This window comes from Oncorhynchus tshawytscha, linkage group LG10, assembly GCF_018296145.1.
Source record: "Oncorhynchus tshawytscha isolate Ot180627B linkage group LG10, Otsh_v2.0, whole genome shotgun sequence".
Lineage (NCBI taxonomy): Eukaryota > Metazoa > Chordata > Actinopteri > Salmoniformes > Salmonidae > Oncorhynchus > Oncorhynchus tshawytscha.
In genome coordinates this window covers 52,964,566-52,986,103 of record NC_056438.1, presented here as the reverse complement: position 1 = coordinate 52,986,103, position 21,538 = coordinate 52,964,566, and the positions used below count along the sequence as shown (strand labels likewise).

The window sequence follows — 21,538 nt, the reverse complement described above, 5'->3', positions numbered from 1 at the left end:
GAGAGACAGAGAGGGAGAGAGACAGAGAGGGAGAGAGACAGAGAGGGAGAGAGACAGAGAGGGAGAGAGACAGAGAGGGAGAGAGACAGAGAGGGAGAGAGACAGAGAGGGAGAGAGACAGAGAGGGAGAGAGACAGAGAGGGAGAGAGACAGAGAGGGAGAGAGACAGAGAGGGAGAGAGACAGAGAGGGAGAGAGACAGAGAGGGAGAGACAGAGAGGGAGAGACAGAGAGGGCGAGAGACAGAGAGGGCGAGAGACAGAGAGGGCGAGAGACAGAGAGGGCGAGAGACAGAGAGGGCGAGAGACAGAGAGGGCGAGAGACAGAGAGGGCGAGAGACAGAGAGGGAGAGAGACAGAGAGGGAGAGAGACAGAGAGGGAGAGAGACAGAGAGGGAGAGAGACAGAGAGGGAGAGTGATAGAGAGGAGAGAGACAGAGAGGGAGAGACAGAGAGGGAGAGACAGAGAGGGAGAGAGACAGAGAGGGAGAGAGACAGAGAGGGAGAGAGACAGAGAGGGAGAGTGACAGAGAGGGAGAGAGACAGAGAGGGAGAGACAGAGAGGGGGAGACAGAGAGGGGGAGACAGAGAGGGGGAGACAGAGAGGGAGAGACAGAGAGGGCGAGACAGAGAGGGCGAGAGACAGAGGGCGAGAGACAGAGGGCGAGAGACAGAGAGGGCGAGAGACAGAGAGGGCGAGAGACAGAGAGGGCGAGAGACAGAGAGACAGAGACAGAGAGACGGAGAGACAGAGAGACGGAGAGACAGAGAGGGGGAGAGACAGAGAGGGCGAGAGAGAGAGAGGGAGAGAGACAGAGAGGGAGAGAGACAGAGACAGAGAGACAGAGAGGGTGAGACAGAGAGGGAGAGAGACAGAGAGGGAGAGAGACAGAGAGGGAGAGAGACAGAGAGGGAGAGAGACAGAGAGGGAGAGAGACAGAGAGGGAGAGAGAGAGGGAGAGAGACAGAGAGGGAGAGAGACAGAGAGGGAGAGAGACAGAGAGGGAGAGAGACAGAGAGGGAGAGAGACGGAGAGAGACAGAGAGGGAGAGAGAGAGAGGGAGAGAGACAGAGAGGGAGAGAGACAGAGAGGGAGAGAGACAGAGAGGGAGAGAGACAGAGAGGGAGAGAGACATGAGCCTCATATCGGTGGCGCAGATAGAAAGAGTGAGAAATAAGAGAATGGGCCAAGCATGTCTCAGTTTATGAATATTTCAAGGTTTCATCCGTGGGGGCAGTGGAGGAGTAAATAGTGGAGTGTAATTCATGCTTTTTGCAGTTTGGTTCTGTCATAGGAGCAGAGCACAAAAGGCCTGCTCTTATAGTGATGAATTAGAGATTCAGTTTGCACCGTTTTAATCCACCGGGTCCAACTGCTACAGATAGTAAATCATGTTCTCTGTGATCTTCTACGCTGCTCTGACAACCACATGTGTCCCAAAATGGCACCCTATTACCAGATCCCTCTGGTCAAAAGTAATACACTAATTAGGGAATAGAGTACCATTTAGGATTTACACCATGAACTACTTCCTTGCTCTGAACACCCCAGGAAAATCCACCCACCACCAACCGTCACTTTAGCCTGTCTAGTTTTAGAAAAATGCTGTGAAAATGACAGCTGCTGAAAGTGCTTAGTTTTACACTAGGGCTCTTGTCATTAAGTACAGATGTTGTCCTGTTAAAACAGTCATTTGATATTTCCTGTCTAATTCCATAGGAAGGCCTGTTTCCAACAGACACACAGAACAGACTATTTCCCTGTGAACCCTCGCCTGTTTCCCAAATGCCTCCCCCCATCCCCTGTCTAGTGCACTGCTTTTGACCAGGGCCCATGGGGGTTTGTTCAAAAGTATTACACTGCATAGGGTGCCATTTGGGACAAATCCCAAGTGAGGGGCTGCCTAAAACTAAGTGGCTCCCGCCCTCCCTCCCTCTGCACTCAAACAAACAATAAGACAGGAACTTAGTCGACTCTGCCAACGCCGCTACAACATTGGCAAAATATGAACACAGTTTCCTGATGAAAACATCACTAAGGCACTTGCCATAAGCCCAGTGGATAATTCAGTAAAACCAATATATTCTGTTTCTGTTCACAGGAAACCGTCCCACTACTGTAGATTAGGCTAGATCAGTGGGATTGAGAGAGGCCCAGGTTGTGTCCCAAAATGCACCGTATTCCCTATTTAATGCATCACTTTTGATCAGAGCCCTATGGGCCCATGGTCAAAAGTACTGCACTACATAGGGAATAGAGTTCCATTTGGGATGCATCCCCAATATTGTCAGAGCTGTGGCAGCCAGGAGAGACCGGCAGATATGAATGGCAGAGGACTGTATTGAACGCTGAAGGCCCACCCCCTCCTCTGAGACTCCCCCAGAGTGCTCTAGTTAAGCCTGCCTGGTCAGTACGGAGCAGCACAAAGAGCCATTGTCTTTAATCAGCCCAGCCAGTCAGTGTCGGTCTGTGACTCAGACTCCAGGGCTGTGGATTAGAATCAGCACAGAGAAGAAAGACCTTTATCTGTTTAAGCGTCTGTGATTCCAGAGCTTGTGTAGAAGAGATTTATCTGAAAAGTATCAGCTGTCATTATCAAAGTGGATATCAGTCTTCACTGTTATGTGACCAACTAGGTGGTACATTTCAGCAATATGAAGTTGAACACAACTATTCGTTATGCTGGAAAGAAGGAACAAAACATGCTCGAGCAGCAACCATTCCCTGACGCAAATCCATTGATTGGGTTAGACATGGCCAGACTAGCGAGCACAGGTTTAAAATCACAACATTGAATATTAAGGAAATCGAGCTACGAAATAAGAAATAGCCATTCACACAGAGGGCCTGATTTCCAGATGAATGAGCATGCAGACAGCCAGACCATATTGGTGCATTAAGGTGATAATGAGGGAAGCAGAGCAGCAGTGATTATTATGGTCTGGTTGGCATGCTGAACAGAACAAAGGAGCAGAGGAAGAGATACAGACTGATGGTTGCTAGGGGGATTAGAGCAAATGGAAAAGAGCATGAAGTCTGAGTCAGAGGATTCCAAACCACACCACAAACAATATCTGCCTTCCAAATGGCACCCTATCCCCCTCAATAGTTCACCACTTTTAACTAGAGTCTTATCAGCCCTGGTCAAAAGTAGTGCACTATATAGGGAATGGGGTGCCATTTGAAATGCACTCAATATGTCCCGTCTTCCAAAGGGAAAGTAAAACAGAAGAAATGTGAGTGTTGTGTTGTTGCTGTCGTCTGCCTTGTCACTTTACATTAGAGGTCGTACTGCCCAAGCGACTGCCTAACGGGGTGATTGATGAGATTTTTCAGCATGAGAGAAAGGGGAAATCAATTCTGTCTCCGCTACGGTACGGTTATGCTCACCATTGCTCAGTGCCACCAGCCAGGCACCTCACATTCCTTTATTAATAATTACTTTCCAAACCTCTGCCACTGGAAAAGGAAAATAAAGTGCCATCAAATCGAGAATCAGTCAAATCACATACATCTCTGTATTGACAGGGGCTTCGTTCCAAATAGCGCCCTATTTCCTATGTAGGGCACTACTTTTGATCAGAGCCCTATGGGCCCTGTTCAAAAAGTAGTGCACTGTTGGGAATAGGATGCCATTTGCCAGGGTCGTCCTAAAGCCCTGAGGGAAATGTACTGTTTGATATTTCAAGGCAAATCTAATCAAATCAAACTAACCAAGACTACAATCCTTCCCCAACACGCAGTATGCCAACCAGTATGCCGCTATCCACTACCCAGATATGAAGTAAGGGCTTAGAGAAGCCAACATTACATCACAGTCTGTGTTTGACTGGTTTAAGCTTCCTACTTCATAGAAAGAAAATGTTGATGGATAGTTCCAACACTCAGTGGAAACAGAAAGGAAGCAATGGATACAGGGAGACCAGAGGCCTAGTGTCAGTACCTAGAGCTATGATACAGGGAGACCAGAGGTCTTGTGTCAGTACCTAGAGCTATGATACAGGGAGACCAGAGGTCTTGTGTCAGTACCTAGAGCTATGATACAGGGAGACCAGAGGTCTTGTGTCAGTACCTAGAGCTATGATACAGGGAGACCAGAGGTCTTGTGTCAGTACCTAGAGCTATGATACAGGGAGACCAGAGGCCTAGTGTCAGTACCTAGAGCTATGATACAGGGAGACCAGAGGTCTAGTGTCAGTACCTAGAGCTATGATACAGGGAGACCAGAGGCCTAGTGTCAGTACCTAGAGCTATGATACAGGGAGACCAGAGGCCTAGTGTCAGTACCTAGAGCTATGATACAGGGAGACCAGAGGCCTAGTGTCAGTACCTAGAGCTATGATACAGGGAGACCAGAGGCCTAGTGTCAGTACCTAGAGCTATGATACAGGGAGACCAGAGGCCTAGTGTCAGTACCTAGAGCTATGATACAGGGAGACCAGAGGCCTAGTGTCAGTACCTAGAGCTATGATACAGGGAGACCAGAGGCCTAGTGTCAGTACCTAGAGCTATGATACAGGGAGACCAGAGGCCTAGTGTCAGTACCTAGAGCTATGATACAGGGAGACCAGAGGCCTAGTGTCAGTACCTAGAGCTATGATACAGGGAGACCAGAGGCCTAGTGTCAGTACCTAGAGCTATGATACAGGAGACCAGAGGCCTAGTGTCAGTACCTAGAGCTATGATACAGGAGACCAGAGGCCTAGTGTCAGTACCTAGAGCTATGATACAGGGAGACCAGAGGTCTAGTGTCAGTACCTAGAGCTATGATACAGGGAGACCAGAGGCCTAGTGTCAGTACCTAGAGCTATGATACAGGGAGACCAGAGGCCTAGTGTCAGTACCTAGAGCTATGATACAGGGAGACCAGAGGCCTAGTGTCAGTACCTAGAGCTATGATACAGGGAGACCAGAGGTCTTGTGTCAGTACCTAGAGCTATGATACAGGGAGACCAGAGGCCTAGTGTCAGTACCTAGAGCTATGATACAGGGAGACCAGAAGCCTAGTGTCAGTACCTAGAGCTATGGATACAGGGAGACCAGAGGCTAGTGTCAGTACCTAGAGCTATGATACAGGGAGACCAGAGGCCTAGTGTCAGTACCTAGAGCTATGATACAGGGAGACCAGAAGCCTAGTGTCAGTACCTAGAGCTATGATACAGGGAGACCAGAAGCCTAGTGTCAGTACCTAGAGCTATGATACAGGGAGACCAGAGGCCTAGTGTCAGTACCTAGAGCTATGATACAGGGAGACCAGAAGCCTAGTGTCAGTACCTAGAGCTATGGATACAGGGAGACCAGAGGCCTAGTGTCAGTACCTAGAGCTATGGATACAGGGAGACCAGAGGCCTAGTGTCAGTACCTAGAGCTATGGATACAGGGAGACCAGAGGCCTAGTGTCAGTACCTAGAGCTATGGATACAGGGAGACCAGAAGCCTAGTGTCAGTACCTAGAGCTATGATACAGGGAGACCAGAAGCCTAGTGTCAGTACCTAGAGCTATGATACAGGGAGACCTGAGGCCTAGTGTCAGTACCTAGAGCTATGGATACAGCGAGACCAGAGGTCTTGTGTCAGTACCTAGAGCTATGATACAGGGAGACCTGAGGCCTAGTGTCAGTACCTAGAGCTATGATACAGGGAGACCAGAGGCCTAGTGTCAGTACCTAGAGCTATGGATACAGGGAGACCAGAGGCCTTGTGTCAGTACATAGAGCTATGGATACAGCGAGACCAGAGGTCTTGTGTCAGTACCTAGAGCTATGATAGAGGGAGACCTGAGGCCTAGTGTCAGTACCTAGAGCTATGATACAGGGAGACCAGAGGCCTTGTGTCAGTACATAGAGCTATGGATACAGGGAGACCAGAGGCCTAGTGTCAGTACCTAGAGCTATGATACAGGGAGACCTGAGGCCTAGTATCAGTACCTAGAGCTATGATACAGGGAGACCAGAGGCCTAGTGTCAGTACCTAGAGCTATGATACAGGGAGACCAGAGGCCTAGTGTCAGTACCTAGAGCTATGATACAGGGAGACCTGAGGCCTAGTGTCAGTACCTAGAGCTATGGATACAGGAGACCTGAGGCCTAGTGTCAGTACCTAGAGCTATGGATACAGGGAGACCTGAGGCCTAGTGTCAACACCTAGAGCTATGCTGGGGTAGGCACTCTGCACTCTACAGTCCCATCCATCTACTTCAGTCTGTTGCAAACACACCGCACTGGTCCCAATGGATCACTAATCCCTATATTAGTGCACTACTTTTAACCAGGGCCAACAGGGAATACAAAGGGAACTACATAAGGAAAATTCCATTTGGGACGCAGTTCACAGTACAGTTACACAGCCTATTATTAGGTATCTCAGAGACAGAGAGCCTCTTAGACATCCGTCTATGAAATGGAAAATACCATTGAGAAATGTCTTTAGTACTGTGCATACTAAATATCCTAATGTTGCCTGTCTCAACAATCCTTTTAAACGCTTTGTTCCATATTAGTTCTGTAATAACATCAGTCTACCGATCCCAGGACATTTGTAGCCTTGACACTTGAGTCAAAAATCAGAGTAACAATACATCCTACTGGACCACGGGGCGGTGGTATTTGTTGCTGTGTTGTGCAAGGCATGATAGCAGAAATGTATATGGTCTGATCCATCCATATAAACACTTAGATATCATGAAAGGAGGAATAGAATACTATACAACAGATGTTGGATAAATCATTCGGATGACTTTGGGAGACTATAGATGAACAACGGCTGAACTACAGTACAACTATAGTGTTTACATATGAGGGGATCAAATTATAGTCGATGGTCAACTTAAACATGGAGAGTGTGCCAATATTCAACTGATTCATACGACGTCCCAAATGGCATCCTATTCTCTATATACTGCACTACTTTTGACCAGGGCCCATAGGGATCTGGTCAAAAGTAGGGCACCATGTATGGAGTTGGGTGGGATTTGGGACACAGATGAATATTCAGCTGGAAGCCCACAGTCCATGGTTTAATGAGTGTGCTGATGTAGATGGTGTTGATGAAAACCAAGCCCTCAGAGAGCAGCACAGCACACACACCTTCCTTGCCTGATCATTGTCTTCCATCTGGCCCAGGTCCCTGCCGCTAGCCTGGGCAATCCTCTTCCCCGACACCAGGTTCCCCACCATCACAGAGGCAGGCCCGATCTCTGTGGACAGAGGGATAAAGGTGAGACAACACACATACAGAGAGACACACTGATACAAACATGTGGAATCTATATCCCTGGCTGTGATCTACAGTGATATATACTAGCTCACATTGTGTGTGCAGTGAATTCCCCCTAATTCCCAGAGATTTACAGAGACCGGGTGGGCTGAGATTGACCTTGTGTTCAGAGGCGAAGGCCACTGAATGGATGGGCCAATTGACTGGATGGATTCTACTCTGACAGATTGCCTTTCAGACAGAAACCTGTGTTGTAAATTAACATCTATCTAGGGGCAACGCAGTACTATAACTAATGGAGAGAGGTGACAGTTTGGGATGTGTTGGATCAGATGGGACATGTTACAAGGGCAGACTACAAAACACACCCTGTACAGTCCTGAATAGTTCAACACCTCATCCAACAGAATCAAGAAATATGAAGATTAATTAAATGGCTGTAGATATCTCTATCACCATGTAAACTGAGGATTTCTATGAAACAAATTAACTATCAACCCCCCAGGCAGACCCACTCAGGATGGTGTAATATAGTGTCTGACCCGGTTGTTTCTGCCGAGGCTTGGGCAGGTTGGTGACACAGGTATGGGGACACATGAGGACGTTGCAGGGGTGCAGGGAGCCCTCCAGGAACAGCTGCTTGCTCTCTGACAGGTGGATTCCCCCCAGAGGGGTTTTAGGAAGCGTGTTGGAGGGGACCAGGGCCAGGCAATACACCCCCACCTGGTGGATCCCATCGATGGCCTATATGGGGAGGGAAGGGGACAGGGATTAGGGTGATGTGTGCCTCAAAAGGACTGCACTATTATATTGTATATGACAACTAGATATGCTTACAGTAGTAAAGACAGGTCATATTGCCTGTATGTGTAGGAACACAGTGCCAGTGTTTGACATGTGAGGTATAGATGGCTAAGGAGCCAATCACAAACTTCCTATTAAGTCAAATTCTCCCTTTGTCTCCATGCATGAACTAAGTGAACATTTGACTTAGGTGGAATATGACTACAGTCGTAAAGACGATAGAGACACCAAGGCCATGTGTAATCGGATCACGAGGAAGTGAGCATGTTATCTCAACAGCTTTAATAGTGAAACCACAGTCTCTTTAGTTATGGACAGGAGCCCAGAGACCTGGGTTATTACAGTACAGGGCTCAGTCTACTGGTGTGTGTGTGTGTGTGTGTGTGTGTGTGTGTGTGTGTGTGTGTATATATATACACCTGCAGCACTCTGCTCATCCACTGAAAGCTGTCCTCTTCTGTAGAATCAGGTCTCTGCTCTGCCACCACCACGATCCTCTCATCATGTAACACAGAGATGGAGAACACTGCTATCCTGGAGAACAGAGAGATGGGAGACCAACCATAGAATTACATACAGAATAAGACCAACACCGTTAGCACACTGCTATCCTGGAGCACAGAGAAACAGAGAGAGGCGAGGGAGACCAATACTGTTACCACACTGTTAGAAATAGCACACAGCTATCCTGTAGCATAGAGAAACAGGAGACCAATACTGTTACCACACTGTTAGAAATAGCACACAGCTATCCTGTAGCATAGAGAAACAGGAGACCAATACTGTTACCACACTGTTAGAAATAGCACACAGCTATCCTGTAGCATAGAGAAACAGGAGACCAATACTGTTACCACACTGTTAGCATTAGCACACAGCTATCCTGTAGCATAGAGAAACAGGAGACCAATACTGTTACCACACTGTTAGAAATAGCACACAGCTATCCTGTAGCATAGAGAAACAGGAGACCAATACTGTTACCACACTGTTAGAATTAGCACACAGCTATCCTGTAACATAGAGAAACAGGAGACCAATACTGTTACCACACTGTTAGAATTAGCACACAGCTATCCTGTAGCATAGAGAAACAGGAGACCAATACTGTTACCACACTGTTAGAAATAGCACACAGCTATCCTGTAACATAGAGAAACAGGAGACCAATACTGTTACCACACTGTTAGAATTAGCACACAGCTATCCTGTAGCATAGAGAAACAGGAGACCAATACTGTTACCACACTGTTAGAAATAGCACACAGCTATCCTGTAGCATAGAGAAACAGGAGACCAATACTGTTACCACACTGTTAGAATTAGCACACAGCTATCCTGTAACATAGAGAAACAGGAGACCAATACTGTTACCACACTGTTAGAATTAGCACACAGCTATCCTGTAGCATAGAGAAACAGGAGACCAATACTGTTACCACACTGTTAGAAATAGCACAGAGCTATCCTGTAGCATAGAGAAACAGTAGTGTCACAAGCTTTTCCAGTCCACAGGACTTGACCAAGAAATAGAGCCTTCAAATAGGGCCCAGAGGTTTTCCTGGTATGGTCACACATGACGAAAAATTCCTGTCCCAATCCACAACTGATAGATGAACAGCTACCTCCCCCTGTAGACAAACTTCATGGGCTCCACAGCCAGGGCTGTAGCCACGATGTCGTCAGCGTTGTGCCTCCTTCCCCCCACCACCATGAGGCCGTCCATCTTGCCAGCGATGAAGCACAGTCCCCCAGGACCCACGAAGCCCAGCAAGCCTGTCCTGGTGAAGGGGTACTCACTGATGAGAGCCCCAACACTGTTCATGGGGAACACCTAGAGTACAGACATACACATTAGTTTACCACTCTCCTAACAACCTGCAATACACAGAAAGTGATTCAAATTAGCCCAATGGATAAATAAAACAAATGAATGAAGGCATCACATAAGGGTGCAATTCCATTAAATGACTCTCTCCACTAATGGATTATATAGAGCACTTGAGGAATGTGGAAGGGTTTTTAAGAACTATTGAACAGCAGCAGTTGTTAGAGTCAATCCCCAGGGTTCCTAACCGTCCCTAGCCAGGACCCAGGGGTAGCTCAGCCCACAACACCATGCTGTTAGGCCTTACCTCAAAGGTGTTCTTGGTCATGCCTGAGAGACCGTAGTACGATGTCCCCGTGGCAATAGAACCCACACACAGCTCCCCGATCTCATCTGTTTTGCATAACTGCGGAACCACATCTGGTTTCACTACACACATGAGAGCTGCAAGAAATCAAAAAGAGGAGGAGAGTGGAGGGGAAAGAAAGAGGGAGAGTTTTTTTAGTAAACAGCAGCGCGCGCGAGAGAGGGGTTTAGAGCAGTGAAGCCAGGCCCAGCTACCTCAATGATCCACATCAAGCCAAGTGCACTTCATTATATAGCCATTGCATTACTCTGCAGCACATAGCTGAGTGTGCACTCCTCTGGTCTGTGTCCCAAATGGCACCATATTCCCTATTTAGTGCACTACTTTTGACCAGTACCTGTAGGGCTCTGGTAGAAAGTAGTGCACTATATAAGGAACTGGATGCCATTTGGGACACACTCCCTGTGTTCAATAAAAAGGTGTTGCTTCCTCAGGACCACAACACACTTCCAGGAAACCCCTAATAGAGAGCAGGTGAGGAAATGGGGTTAGGGTCACCCGTATCTGGTGCTGGAAGGAGACAGGTTAAGGGGTAGGGAGGTGGTAGGGAGGCCCGCGGCCCTGGGTCATGGCTGCAGGGCCTCTGTGTGGGTGGAAAGGTTCTTTATGATCTCTGTATCAGGCAGCCAGGCACTCATCTTGGCACCACATGCTGGGGAGGTCAGGGCCCTCAGGAATCTAGAAACCCACCACACAACCCCCTCTCTTCTTCTTCGGTCTTTCTGCGTCCCAAACACCTTATAAAATTCCCATAGTGCTCTGGTCAAACGTAGGGCACTATGTATGGTATAGGGTGACATTTGAGTTACCCTCTCCAACCCTCCCACTGAGCCAAATCACAAAAACACACTCCCTAGGTTGAACTCTCCGTTGAGGAATGTTTTTTTATTTACACTTTTTATATTTTCATTTCAGGGTCAATATAACTTCTTTATGCGTGTTGGTCAGTTATGAGGCGTCGTTGTGAGTAATGCCAGGATTTTACATGGAAAACAAGATTCCATTTGATGGAAACTCTATCATATGACGTTATCTGGATAATGAACAACTTCTGCTTCATCTAAAAATATGGATATCAAAACAATTTTTGGGGGATAATTGTGTGTGTGTGTCTGGTAAATTCAATGAATCTCTGAACATTCTGTTTGCTATGCTGCTTTCTATCCTTGATAGGGGCATAAAACAGACATAAAGCTGTGTTTGTAGTAGGGTTACACAATCTCCAGTAACCTTGCCAAAATTCCCAGCTTTTCCAGAGACACCAGTTGCAGGTTACCAGACTTTCTTCTTATTCCATTCTGATGCCGGGAATCTTCCAACCAGGATTTCTGGAAACCTGGGAATATTGGGAAAGTAACCGGTATTGCAACCCTGGTGTTTACCTCCTGGCATGACAGTGCCGACATCCTGCAAGGTGAGAACAGACAGCTTCTCCTCAGAGTCCACCCGGATGACCCCGTGACTCAGACCCTGCATGGACAGTACTCCTCTTCCCGGGGGCTGGTTACTGTCGTCTGTCGGCCTATTAACAAGAAGATGACTTTATTGTCCATTTGCTTCATGACTAACAAAATAAAATGGGTCTTCTGCATATCCCATTCACCCCGGTAGACATGCACATACAGTACATACTGTATACACGGAGAGGTTTGGGTCAGAACCGGGGTCAGCCACAGTGTAGCGCCCCTATCAACAAGCTCCAAAATACACATCCCCAAATCAAAACCTGCATCTCATTTAAAAATCTGCCAATTAGACGGCTAGGGATGGGGCTTCTCCCTTAGTGGAAGCGGGTGCTCGACGCCCCCGGGGGAAAGGAGGGCCATAAAACACCAGGACAACGCCATCATGGGGGTGCTTTCATTAATGGTGCTGTGTGTGTGTGTGTGTGGGCAACAGGGTAGAAATGGGAATTGGGTTTTATTGGCAGGCCGTTGATTAGATTTGCGAGTTTGAAGCTGTGTCCTGGAAATGAAATGACGTAATTGCCACAGTATCCTTAATGTCAAGATGTAATTTATAAGTGATGCATGTGGCGCACACAGTAAGCTTTTTACAGTGTCATAATCAAGAGCAGGGAGTTAACTTTTTTTTCCTGTAATTTGAGATTTAATTAAACTTGCCCTCATTACTGTAAGCAGGGGCTATTTGAAGTTGAGCTACAATAGATGGGTGGCAGCTATAACTGCCATAACCCACAGGACAGTAAACTTAAGAGTTTTGTATAAAAGTTCATAGTAATGAGTGTTTGTGTGTACCTCCTGATGGCTACAGTGAGGGCCTCTGGGGAGCTGGCACAGGGACAGATAACCTCCGGCTTCAGCCCCTTACTCTGGAAGACATTGAGGAATGCATCACACGACGAGACGGACCCTGAGAGAGAGAAAGCGAGAGCGCAAAAGACAAAGAGGGATAAGAGAGAGGAAGATGGACAAGAGAGAGGTGTACCTTAACAGTCAATGTGCAAGAACAAAATCAGACATCCTAGTGATACTACACACAAACGTGTTGAAAGACTACCTCATTCCCATTCAAGTTGGCAAGTGCTGTTTTTGAGTAGTAGGTTGGAAGCAATAGATTTGGCTCCTGGGCAAAGGGAGGAAAACACCAATACATTATACCAATCTAAGATGTCAGCATTGTTTGATTCTGTGGATAACCGTTACAGCAGGTTAGTTGCTGTGGCAGTTGATTTTCTCCCAGCTTGCACTGCTCGTCTCCCCCCCCCACCATAACCCTGTCAGGCTGAGCTCAGCAAGCATACCGTTAATCATCAAATGATGTAACCAGATTGTACTGCCCTCCGTTACCAGATCTCACTGCCTCGAAACAATTTCCACTCATTTGTTCCTTTCAATGATATTCTCTAGAGTCACATTTATACGGCTAACATTGGAAGTGCACCACATCACTCAATCGTTATTGTCGCCATAGGTCCCACTAGCTATAGTAACGTAGCTGTGGTAGTATATGTTTTTACAGCATCAGTGGTAACTTACTGTAGTTGTTCCATGACCGCTGCTTGGTCAATTATATATTGGCTACAGTATACTTCACTAGGCCATTACATGCATTTCCCTAAAGTTGTAAGATGACTTAGCCTAGATGACAAAGAGATATTCTATGAGACCCGCATCATGAACATAGGCTGCCACAGAATAGGTTTCAGTACAAAGTATTAGAGATCCTATAGTTTTCTATAATATTTGACCATATCTAGAATGAAAGTTTCATTGACCACAGATTTTTCTTTGTCATGTTGCTAGGATGCCAATGTCCACTAGTGAATTATAGGATCTGTATGGAACAAGTTATTGGATTCATAGAAGACCTGGGACCTGGGTCCTGTCCTGGGTGGTGTCTAGTACAAGTTAGACCTACTGGATGGTGGAACTCTAGGCTTCTACTCTGACCTGTTGTCAACAGGTGCCATGACTCATGCACAACACAATGGTGTTCTCAAAGTTCATGACCTGGTGTGAATAGAAAACTCTGAGCAGTGATGTTTCTGTGGTGTGAGTGAGTGAGGACATTTCACCAAAGAAATATAGACATTGTCATCCTATAAGAAACATGGTATAGAGGAGATGGACCCACTGGTTGCTCTTTAGGTTACAGAGAGCTGGTAGTCCCATCCACCAAACTACCAGGTGTGAAACAGGGAAGAGACCCAGGGAGTATGCTAATGTGGTATAAAGCAGACCTAACCCACTATTCAACTAATAAAAACAGGCACATTTGGAAATAAATAAGGAAATAATCTCAACAGAGAACATTTCCATCCTGTGTGCTACCTGTATCCCCCCACTAAAATCACCATACTTTAATTTAGACAGCTTCTCCATCCTAGAGGGGGAGATCAATCATTTCCAGACCCAGGAACATGTACTCGTCTGGGTCTGTACATAATCAATGGTAGGCTTCGAGGGGACTCCTACGGTAGGTACACCTACAGCTCATCTCTTGGCAGCAGTACTGTGGACGACTATCACCAACCCCAACACAGTCTCTCAGAGCATTCAGTCAGCCCACTGACACCCCTCAGATCACTTCAAAATCATAGCGTTCTTCACTAGGGGTCGCGACCCCATGTGGGTTCTCCTGATTGGAAAATGAGTTTGTGAGAGAAAGTATGTAGACACCCCTTCAAATGAGTGGATTCGGCTGTTCCTACAACTTGTTTGGAGTCCGCCTGTGGTAAATTCAATTCATCGGACATGATTTGGAAAGGCACACACCTGTCTTTAAAGGTCCCACAGTTGACAGTGCATGTCCGAGCAAAAGAATCAAGCCATGAGGTCAAAGGAATTGTCCGTAGAGCTCTGAGACAGGATTCTGTCGAGGCACAGATCTGGGGAAGGGTAGCACCCTGGTCTTCTTCAACAAAGCAATACTCAATCACGAGACATCAAAGCCAGACAAACGGCATACTATTAAGAAATGCTACAGATGGATGGAAAGTAAACAATTAGCCAACAACAAATTTCACTGCAGTTGTGAAGGTGTAAACTTGGCTGTAGAAAGCCAAAAACAGCAGGCGCTGGAACAGAACAGGAAACTGATGATCCATATTGTTCCGGAACAGAACTGTTCTTTAAAGAAGCATGGGAACCAGTAAACAATGTTATTTTATATTCGAGGCATTTTTTTCCTAGTCCCACAACAAAACGCCTATGCAAAGTTCTCACTCTGTCACTCAAAAAATTATCCCAGTGTTTGCCTGCAAGCAGAAAATCTTTGCATGTGCATGTTTAGGCTACCTGCCCAGCCCCCCTTGGAAAAATAGGCTACAGTACTGACGTTACAAGCTTGATTGAGATTGTTGTGGAAAATCCAGAGATTAAGGCAGAGACTATTTAATTGTATAATAGAAACACATGTAATATACAAGCAGCTGCAAGGGAGATCTACCTCTGATTTCACAGGGAAGAACTTCCAAGAGTGAACAGTTACATGTTCATTACATAGTGGGAGGTGATAATACAATCATATTGTTTACGCAATAGTTATTTTATACAAGCAACAGTTATGGAACACAGTGGCCTTGTTAGGGTACAGACATACCAGGAGTCTATGAAAAGGCATATCACAGTCCAACACAGAATATATCCCTTGAAAAGTAACAGCAGCTCACCCCAAATTCGGCCACCACAATAAGACCGTGAGAGATTTTAAAATTAGCAACAGAAGAATGGATTCACTTTTTCAATGCTAGTTAAGGATACCATAGGCCTAGTTATCATGTTTCACGTTGGATTTATTAACTACAAAAAGGCAAGACGTGTTTTTAATTCTGGCCCTGCTCTGCACACACAAGATTGTTAGCTAACAGTCCTCCCGGGTGGCGCAGTGGTTAAGGGTGCTGTACTGCAGCGCCAGCTGTGCCAACAGAGACTCTGGGTTCGCGCCCAGGCTCTGTCGTAACCGGCCGCGAACGGGAGGTCCGTGGGGCGACGCACAACTGGCCTAGCGTCGTCCGGGTTAGGGAGGGCTTGGTCGGTAGGGATGTTCTTGTCTCATCGCGCACCAGCGACTCTTGCGGCGGGCCGGGCGCAGTGCGTGCTAACCAAAGGTTGCCAGGTGCACAGTGTTTCCTCCGACACATTGGTGCGGCTGGCTTCCGGGTTGGATGCACGCTGTGTTAAGAAGCAGTACGGCTGGTTGGGTTGTGTATCGGAGGACGCATGACTTTCAACCTTTGTCTCTCCCAAGCCCGTACGATGAGACAAGATAGTAGCTACTACAACTATTGGATACCACGAAATTGGGGAGAAAAAAGGGTTAAAAAAAAAATAATAATAAAAAAAGATTGTTAGCTAGCTCAAAGGACATTCAAAGTCCTTCTATAGAAGCCGCTCCTTCTCCTCCTAATTCAGATAATGCATGTCATAAGATGCTCAGTGCTTCAAGCCTCCTCCTCAAACCTCTCTCGCCCTCTTCCCCCACCTGCAAAATGTCAGTTGCATCTTGCGCCATAGGCTAGACTTGTCTGTCCATCACGCATGTAAACAACTAGCTTGCCTGCACTGATTGGTGAAGTTAGTTAATGAGCTAAAATGTAAAAAAAACTTGAGTAAAAGGTTAAAAAAAAGAACCGAAAGGAACAATAAACTTACCTTTTGGGTTTTTTGAACCGGTTCAGACATTTATTTTGCTGGTCAGAACAGTGGAATGAAAACCTTATTTATTTTTTACAACAATGACAAAGAAAACCTAAGAAAGAAATTGAGGAACCAATCCAACCAAAAACACAGAGACCCAGAAAACCTGAGCCTATACATTCACTATGGTTAAATACTAAAACAAAACAGAAATGCACTACATAAAAAGAAAGAACAGCACATCAGAAATCAGCTCAACATAACTGAAAAATCCATAGAATCTAACCACTTCTGGGAAAATAGGAACAGACTAAACAAAACAACTAAACTAAACAAACAACATGAAGAGCCATCTATCCAAAATGGAGATGTATGGATAACCTCTCTAGAGTAGGGTGCAGCATTCGGAATTTTGGATGAAAAGCATGCCCAAATTAAACAGCCTGCTACTCGGGCCCATAAGATATGATATGCATACACCTGGAAGATTTGGATAGAAAATACTAAAGTTTCCAAAACTGTTAAAATAGTGTCTGTGAGTATAACAGAACTGATTTAGCAGGCGAAAACCTGAGAAAAATCCATTCAGGAAGTAGTTTATTTTTGGTTTTGTAGTTTTCTATTCAATGCCATTACAGTATCAATTGACTTAGGACTCCATGTGCAGTTCCTATGCTTTCCACTAGATGTCAACAGTATTTAGAAATTGTTTCAGGCTTGTTATCTTATGAGGGAGTAAGACCAGTCTGAACGAGTGGACCCTAACGTGACGCAGAGGTTTTTCAGGCGCATGTGCATTTCTTGTTTACCTTTTATATTGATGATGTTATTGTCCGGTTTAAATACTATAGATCATTTAGGCTAAAAAAACAACCTGAGGTTTGAATATAAACATTGTTTGACATGTTTCTATGAACTTTACGGATACCATTTGGATTTTTGTCTGATTGTTTTGACTGAGTTTGAGCCTGTGGATTACTGAAGAAAACGCGCAAGGTTTTTGGATATAAAGAGACTTCATCGAACAAAAGGAACATTTATTGAGTAAATGAATGTCTTCTGATTGCCACCATATGAAGATCATCAAAGGTAAGGGATTCATTTTATCTCTATTTCTGAGTTTTGTAACGCTTCTGCTTGGCTGGTTACTGTTTGTAATAATTTGTCAACTGGGCTATGTTCTGGGCTAGGTATGCTTTCGCCGAAAAGCATTTTATAAATATGACACTGTGGTTGGTTTAACAAGAAGTTCATCTTCAAACCTATGTAAAATATGTTTGGTTTTCTGAATTTTTATAATGAGCATTTCTGTAATTGAATTTGGCGCTCTGCAACCTCACTGGATGTTGGCCAGATGGGACGCTAGCGTCCCACATACCCTAGAGAGGATAAACCACTTCTCTGATCTGTTTGGTCCTATAAAACAAACAGAAAAAAACTGAAGATTCATTACAAATCTTAGAGTCAACTATTAAAGAATACCAGAACCCACTGGATTCTCCAATTACATTGAATGAACTACAGGACAAAACAAACCCTTCAACCCCAAAAAGGCCAGTGGTGTTGATGGTATCCTAAATTAAACAAAATATACAGACCACAAATGCCAATTGGATATAAACTCTTTATCATCATCATCGTCTTCATCTCTGGCATCTTCCCCAATACTTAGAACCAAGGACTGATCACCCTAGTCCACAAAAGTGGAGACACATTTGACCCCAATAACTACAGTGGGATATGTGTCAACAGCAACCTCTGCATTATCATTAAGAGCAGACTTCTACATTTCTTCGTGTCCTGAGAAAATGTCAAATTGGCTTTCTACCAAATTACCATTCAACAGAGCCTGTATTCACCCGGAACACTCTTATTAACAAACAAACAAAACAAAAGCAAAGTCTTCTCATGCTTTGTTGATTTAAAAAAAAGCTAGACTCAATTTGGCACGAGGGTCTGCTATACAAATTGATGGAATGCAGTGTTGGAGGGAAAACATACATTATAAAATCCATGCACACAAATAACATGTGTGCAGTTAAAATTGGCAACAAAAATAAATATTTATTTCCTCAGGGGGGTGAGACAGGGATGCAGCTTGAGCCCCACCCTCTTCAACATTTATATCAACGAATTCTCAAGGACTCTAGAACAGTCTGAAGCACCCGGCCTCAACCTAATTGACTCTGAAGTCAAATGTTTACTGTTTCCATAGGATCTGGTGCTTCTGTCCCCAACCAAGGAGGGCATAGAGCAGCACCTAGATATTTTGCAGAGATTATGTCAGACTTGGGCCCAGACAGTTCATCCCAGTAAGACCAATTATTCCAAAAAAGGTCCGGTTGCCAAATACAAATTCCACACTGTTGCCCTAGAGCACACAAAAAAACTATACCTACTTCGGCCTAAACATTAACACCACAGGTAACTTCCACAAAGATGTGAACAATCTGAGAGACAAGGCAAGAAGGGACTTCTATGCCATCAAAAGGAACATGAAATTTGACATCCCAATTAGGATCTGTCAAAAAATACTTGAATCAGTTATAGAACCCATTGCTCTTTTTGGTTGGGAGGTCTGGGGTCCGCTCACCAACCAACACCAACACCAAATTGAGAGACTGCATGCAGAATTCTGCAAAAACATCCTCTGTATACAATGTACAACACCAAATAAGGCAGGTCTAGTAGAATAAGGACAATTTCCACTAATTATAAAAATCCAGAAATAGCAATTACATTCTACAACCACCTAAAAGGAAGTGATTCTCAAACCTTCCATAACAATGCCCTCACCTACAGAGAGATGAACCTGGAGAAGAGTCACCTCAGTCAGCTGATACTGGGATTCCGTTCAATAACACACCCCACAAAGCCCCCGGGGACAGCAACACAATTAGACCCAACCAAATCATGAGGAAACAAAAAGATAATTACTTGACACATTGGAAAGAATCAACAAAACTGAGCAAACTGGAAAGTTATTTGATCCTAAACAGAGAATACACAGTAGCAGAATACCTGACTACCGTGACCCAAAATCAAGAAAAGCTATGACTATGTACAGACTGTCCTTGCTATCAAGAGAGGCCGCCATAGGCAGACCTGGCTCTGAAGAAGACAGGCTGTGTGCCCACTACCCACAAAACGAGGTGGAAACCGAGCTGCACTTCCTAACCTCCTGCCAAACGTATGACCATATTAGAGAAACATTTTCCTCAGATTACACAGACCCAGAAAGAATTTGAATAAAAATCCAATCCTGATCAACTCCCATATCTATTAGGTAAACATATGTTTCCCATGCCAATAAAGGCCTTTGAATTGATAGAGAGCCGTGATGCAGTACTACGGTAGTGGGGTCTTACAGGGGTTGGCTCCATCGGCCACCACCAGCATGCGTAGTGAGCTCAGGTTGATGTCCCTCTGGTCCCTGTGTGCCACCAAGGCCCAGTGCATGTCTCGGGACTTCACACACGCCACCTTCGCTGGGGGAGGAATCAGACCATAGCAAGGATTAGGGACAGTTCACATGGGGATCACAGCCAAAATATCAAATCAAATTTTATTTGTCACATACACATGGTTAGCAGATGTTAATGCGAGTGTAGCGAAATGCTTGTGCTTCTAGTTACGACAATGTTCAAAATATGTGAAGTCAAAATGCCAACAGTCACAACACAGTTTGAACTGCATATCAAATCATACGTATTATACAAATAAATGAAGACATAATCGACTAGAAGGTGCACAGCATCCGATGTCAAATAGACATGCAGTTATTAACAGACGTCATGTGAATAGAGAGGTGGTGAGTCCAGACCTTTGTATTGGCACACTTTCTGGATCCAGGACAGTGGGTTGACCTTCATCAGTGAGTAGGGTATACTGATAACATGCATCATGTTCATCACACTCTGCAACAGGAGACACATGTTACTCAGAGCCGTGACGATATGCAAGTCAAGATTCAAATCAGAACCACCATTAAGATGTTAAGACTTAAAGCCTTCCTACTCTACTTTGGATTCCGTCTACGATTATTTTAAATGCCACACTGTGCGGTGTTACCAATTTCAAATCTTTTCATCAGCCTGGCCGGATTGTACGATTTGATTCAGTTCTGTCGTAACATTCTGCGATTGGCTTGCGAGGCTACGTCAGCAGACACCCTGTAGGCTACGTCAGCAGACACCCCGTAGGCTACGTCAGCAGACACCCCGTAGGCTACGTCAGCCGACACCCCGTAGGCTACGTCAGCCGACACCCCGTAGGCTACGTCAGCCGACACCCCGTAGGCTACGTCAGCAGACACCCCGTAGGCTACGTCAGCAGACACCCGTAGGCTACGTCAGCCGACACCCCGTAGGCTACGTCAGCCGACACCCGTAGGCTACGTCAGCCGACACCCCGTAGGCTACGTCAGCCGACACCCCGTAGGCTACGTCAGCCGACACCCCGTAGGCTACGTCAGCCGACACCCCGTAGGCTACGTCAGCAGACACCCGTAGGCTACGTCAGCAGACACCCGTAGGCTACGTCAGCCGACACCCCGTAGGCTACGTCAGCCGACACCCCGTAGGCTACGTCAGCAGACACCCCGTAGGCTACGTCAGCAGACACCCCGTAGGCTACGTCAGCCGACACCCGTAGGCTACGTCAGCAGACACCCCGTAGGCTACGTCAGCAGACACCCGTAGGCTACGTCAGCAGACACCCCGTAGGCTACGTCAGCAGACACCCCGTAGGCTACGTCAGCAGACACCCCGTAGGCTACGTCAGCAGACACCCCGTAGGCTACGTCAGCAGACACCCCGTAGGCTACGTCAGCAGACACCCCGTAGGCTACGTCAGCAGACACCCCGTAGGCTACGTCAGCAGACACCCCGTAGGCTACGTCAGCAGACACCCCGTAGGCTACGTCAGCAGACACCCCGTAGGCTACGTCAGCAGACACCCTGTAGGCTACGTCAGCTGAAGCTGTGTATTTGACCTGTGCAGGTGCCAGCACCAGCAGCGCAACACTCCTATTGTTTATGTTAAAAAAACGTGCATCTTAGAAATAGGTTCACATAAAAACTTAATTTGTCCGAACTCAGAATCAAATGTGCTTCCCAAAAATGGTAGAACGTACATTTTGATCGGTGATTTTCTGCATTTATCAAAATCTCATCAGGTTGCCTGATTTCAGATGTGTCATGTAAACAAGATTATTAGGGAAATC

At 45.8% G+C, this 21,538-nt stretch overlaps 1 protein-coding gene across 18 annotated transcripts in view; it reads right to left on the bottom strand.

The window, feature by feature from the left end:
* The window catches only part of LOC112259592 (disco-interacting protein 2 homolog C), a 255,580-nt gene that overhangs the window by 28,050 nt on the left and 205,992 nt on the right, over positions 1-21,538 (bottom strand). For 17 of the 18 annotated variants that reach the window (XM_042328721.1, XM_042328722.1, XM_042328726.1 and 14 more), the window contains 9 exons: positions 20,138-20,231; positions 19,683-19,802; positions 12,472-12,586; positions 11,596-11,735; positions 10,154-10,290; positions 9,644-9,852; positions 8,438-8,552; positions 7,757-7,958; positions 7,085-7,194 (listed from right to left, as the gene is read on the bottom strand). In XM_042328721.1, coding sequence (XP_042184655.1) covers positions 7,085-7,194; positions 7,757-7,958; positions 8,438-8,552; positions 9,644-9,852; positions 10,154-10,290; positions 11,596-11,735; positions 12,472-12,586; positions 19,683-19,802; positions 20,138-20,231 — 1,242 coding nt within the window. The remainder of the gene's footprint in view (positions 1-7,084; positions 7,195-7,756; positions 7,959-8,437; positions 8,553-9,643; positions 9,853-10,153; positions 10,291-11,595; positions 11,736-12,471; positions 12,587-19,682; positions 19,803-20,137; positions 20,232-21,538) is intronic. The other variant, XM_042328723.1, reaches the window with a different exon arrangement.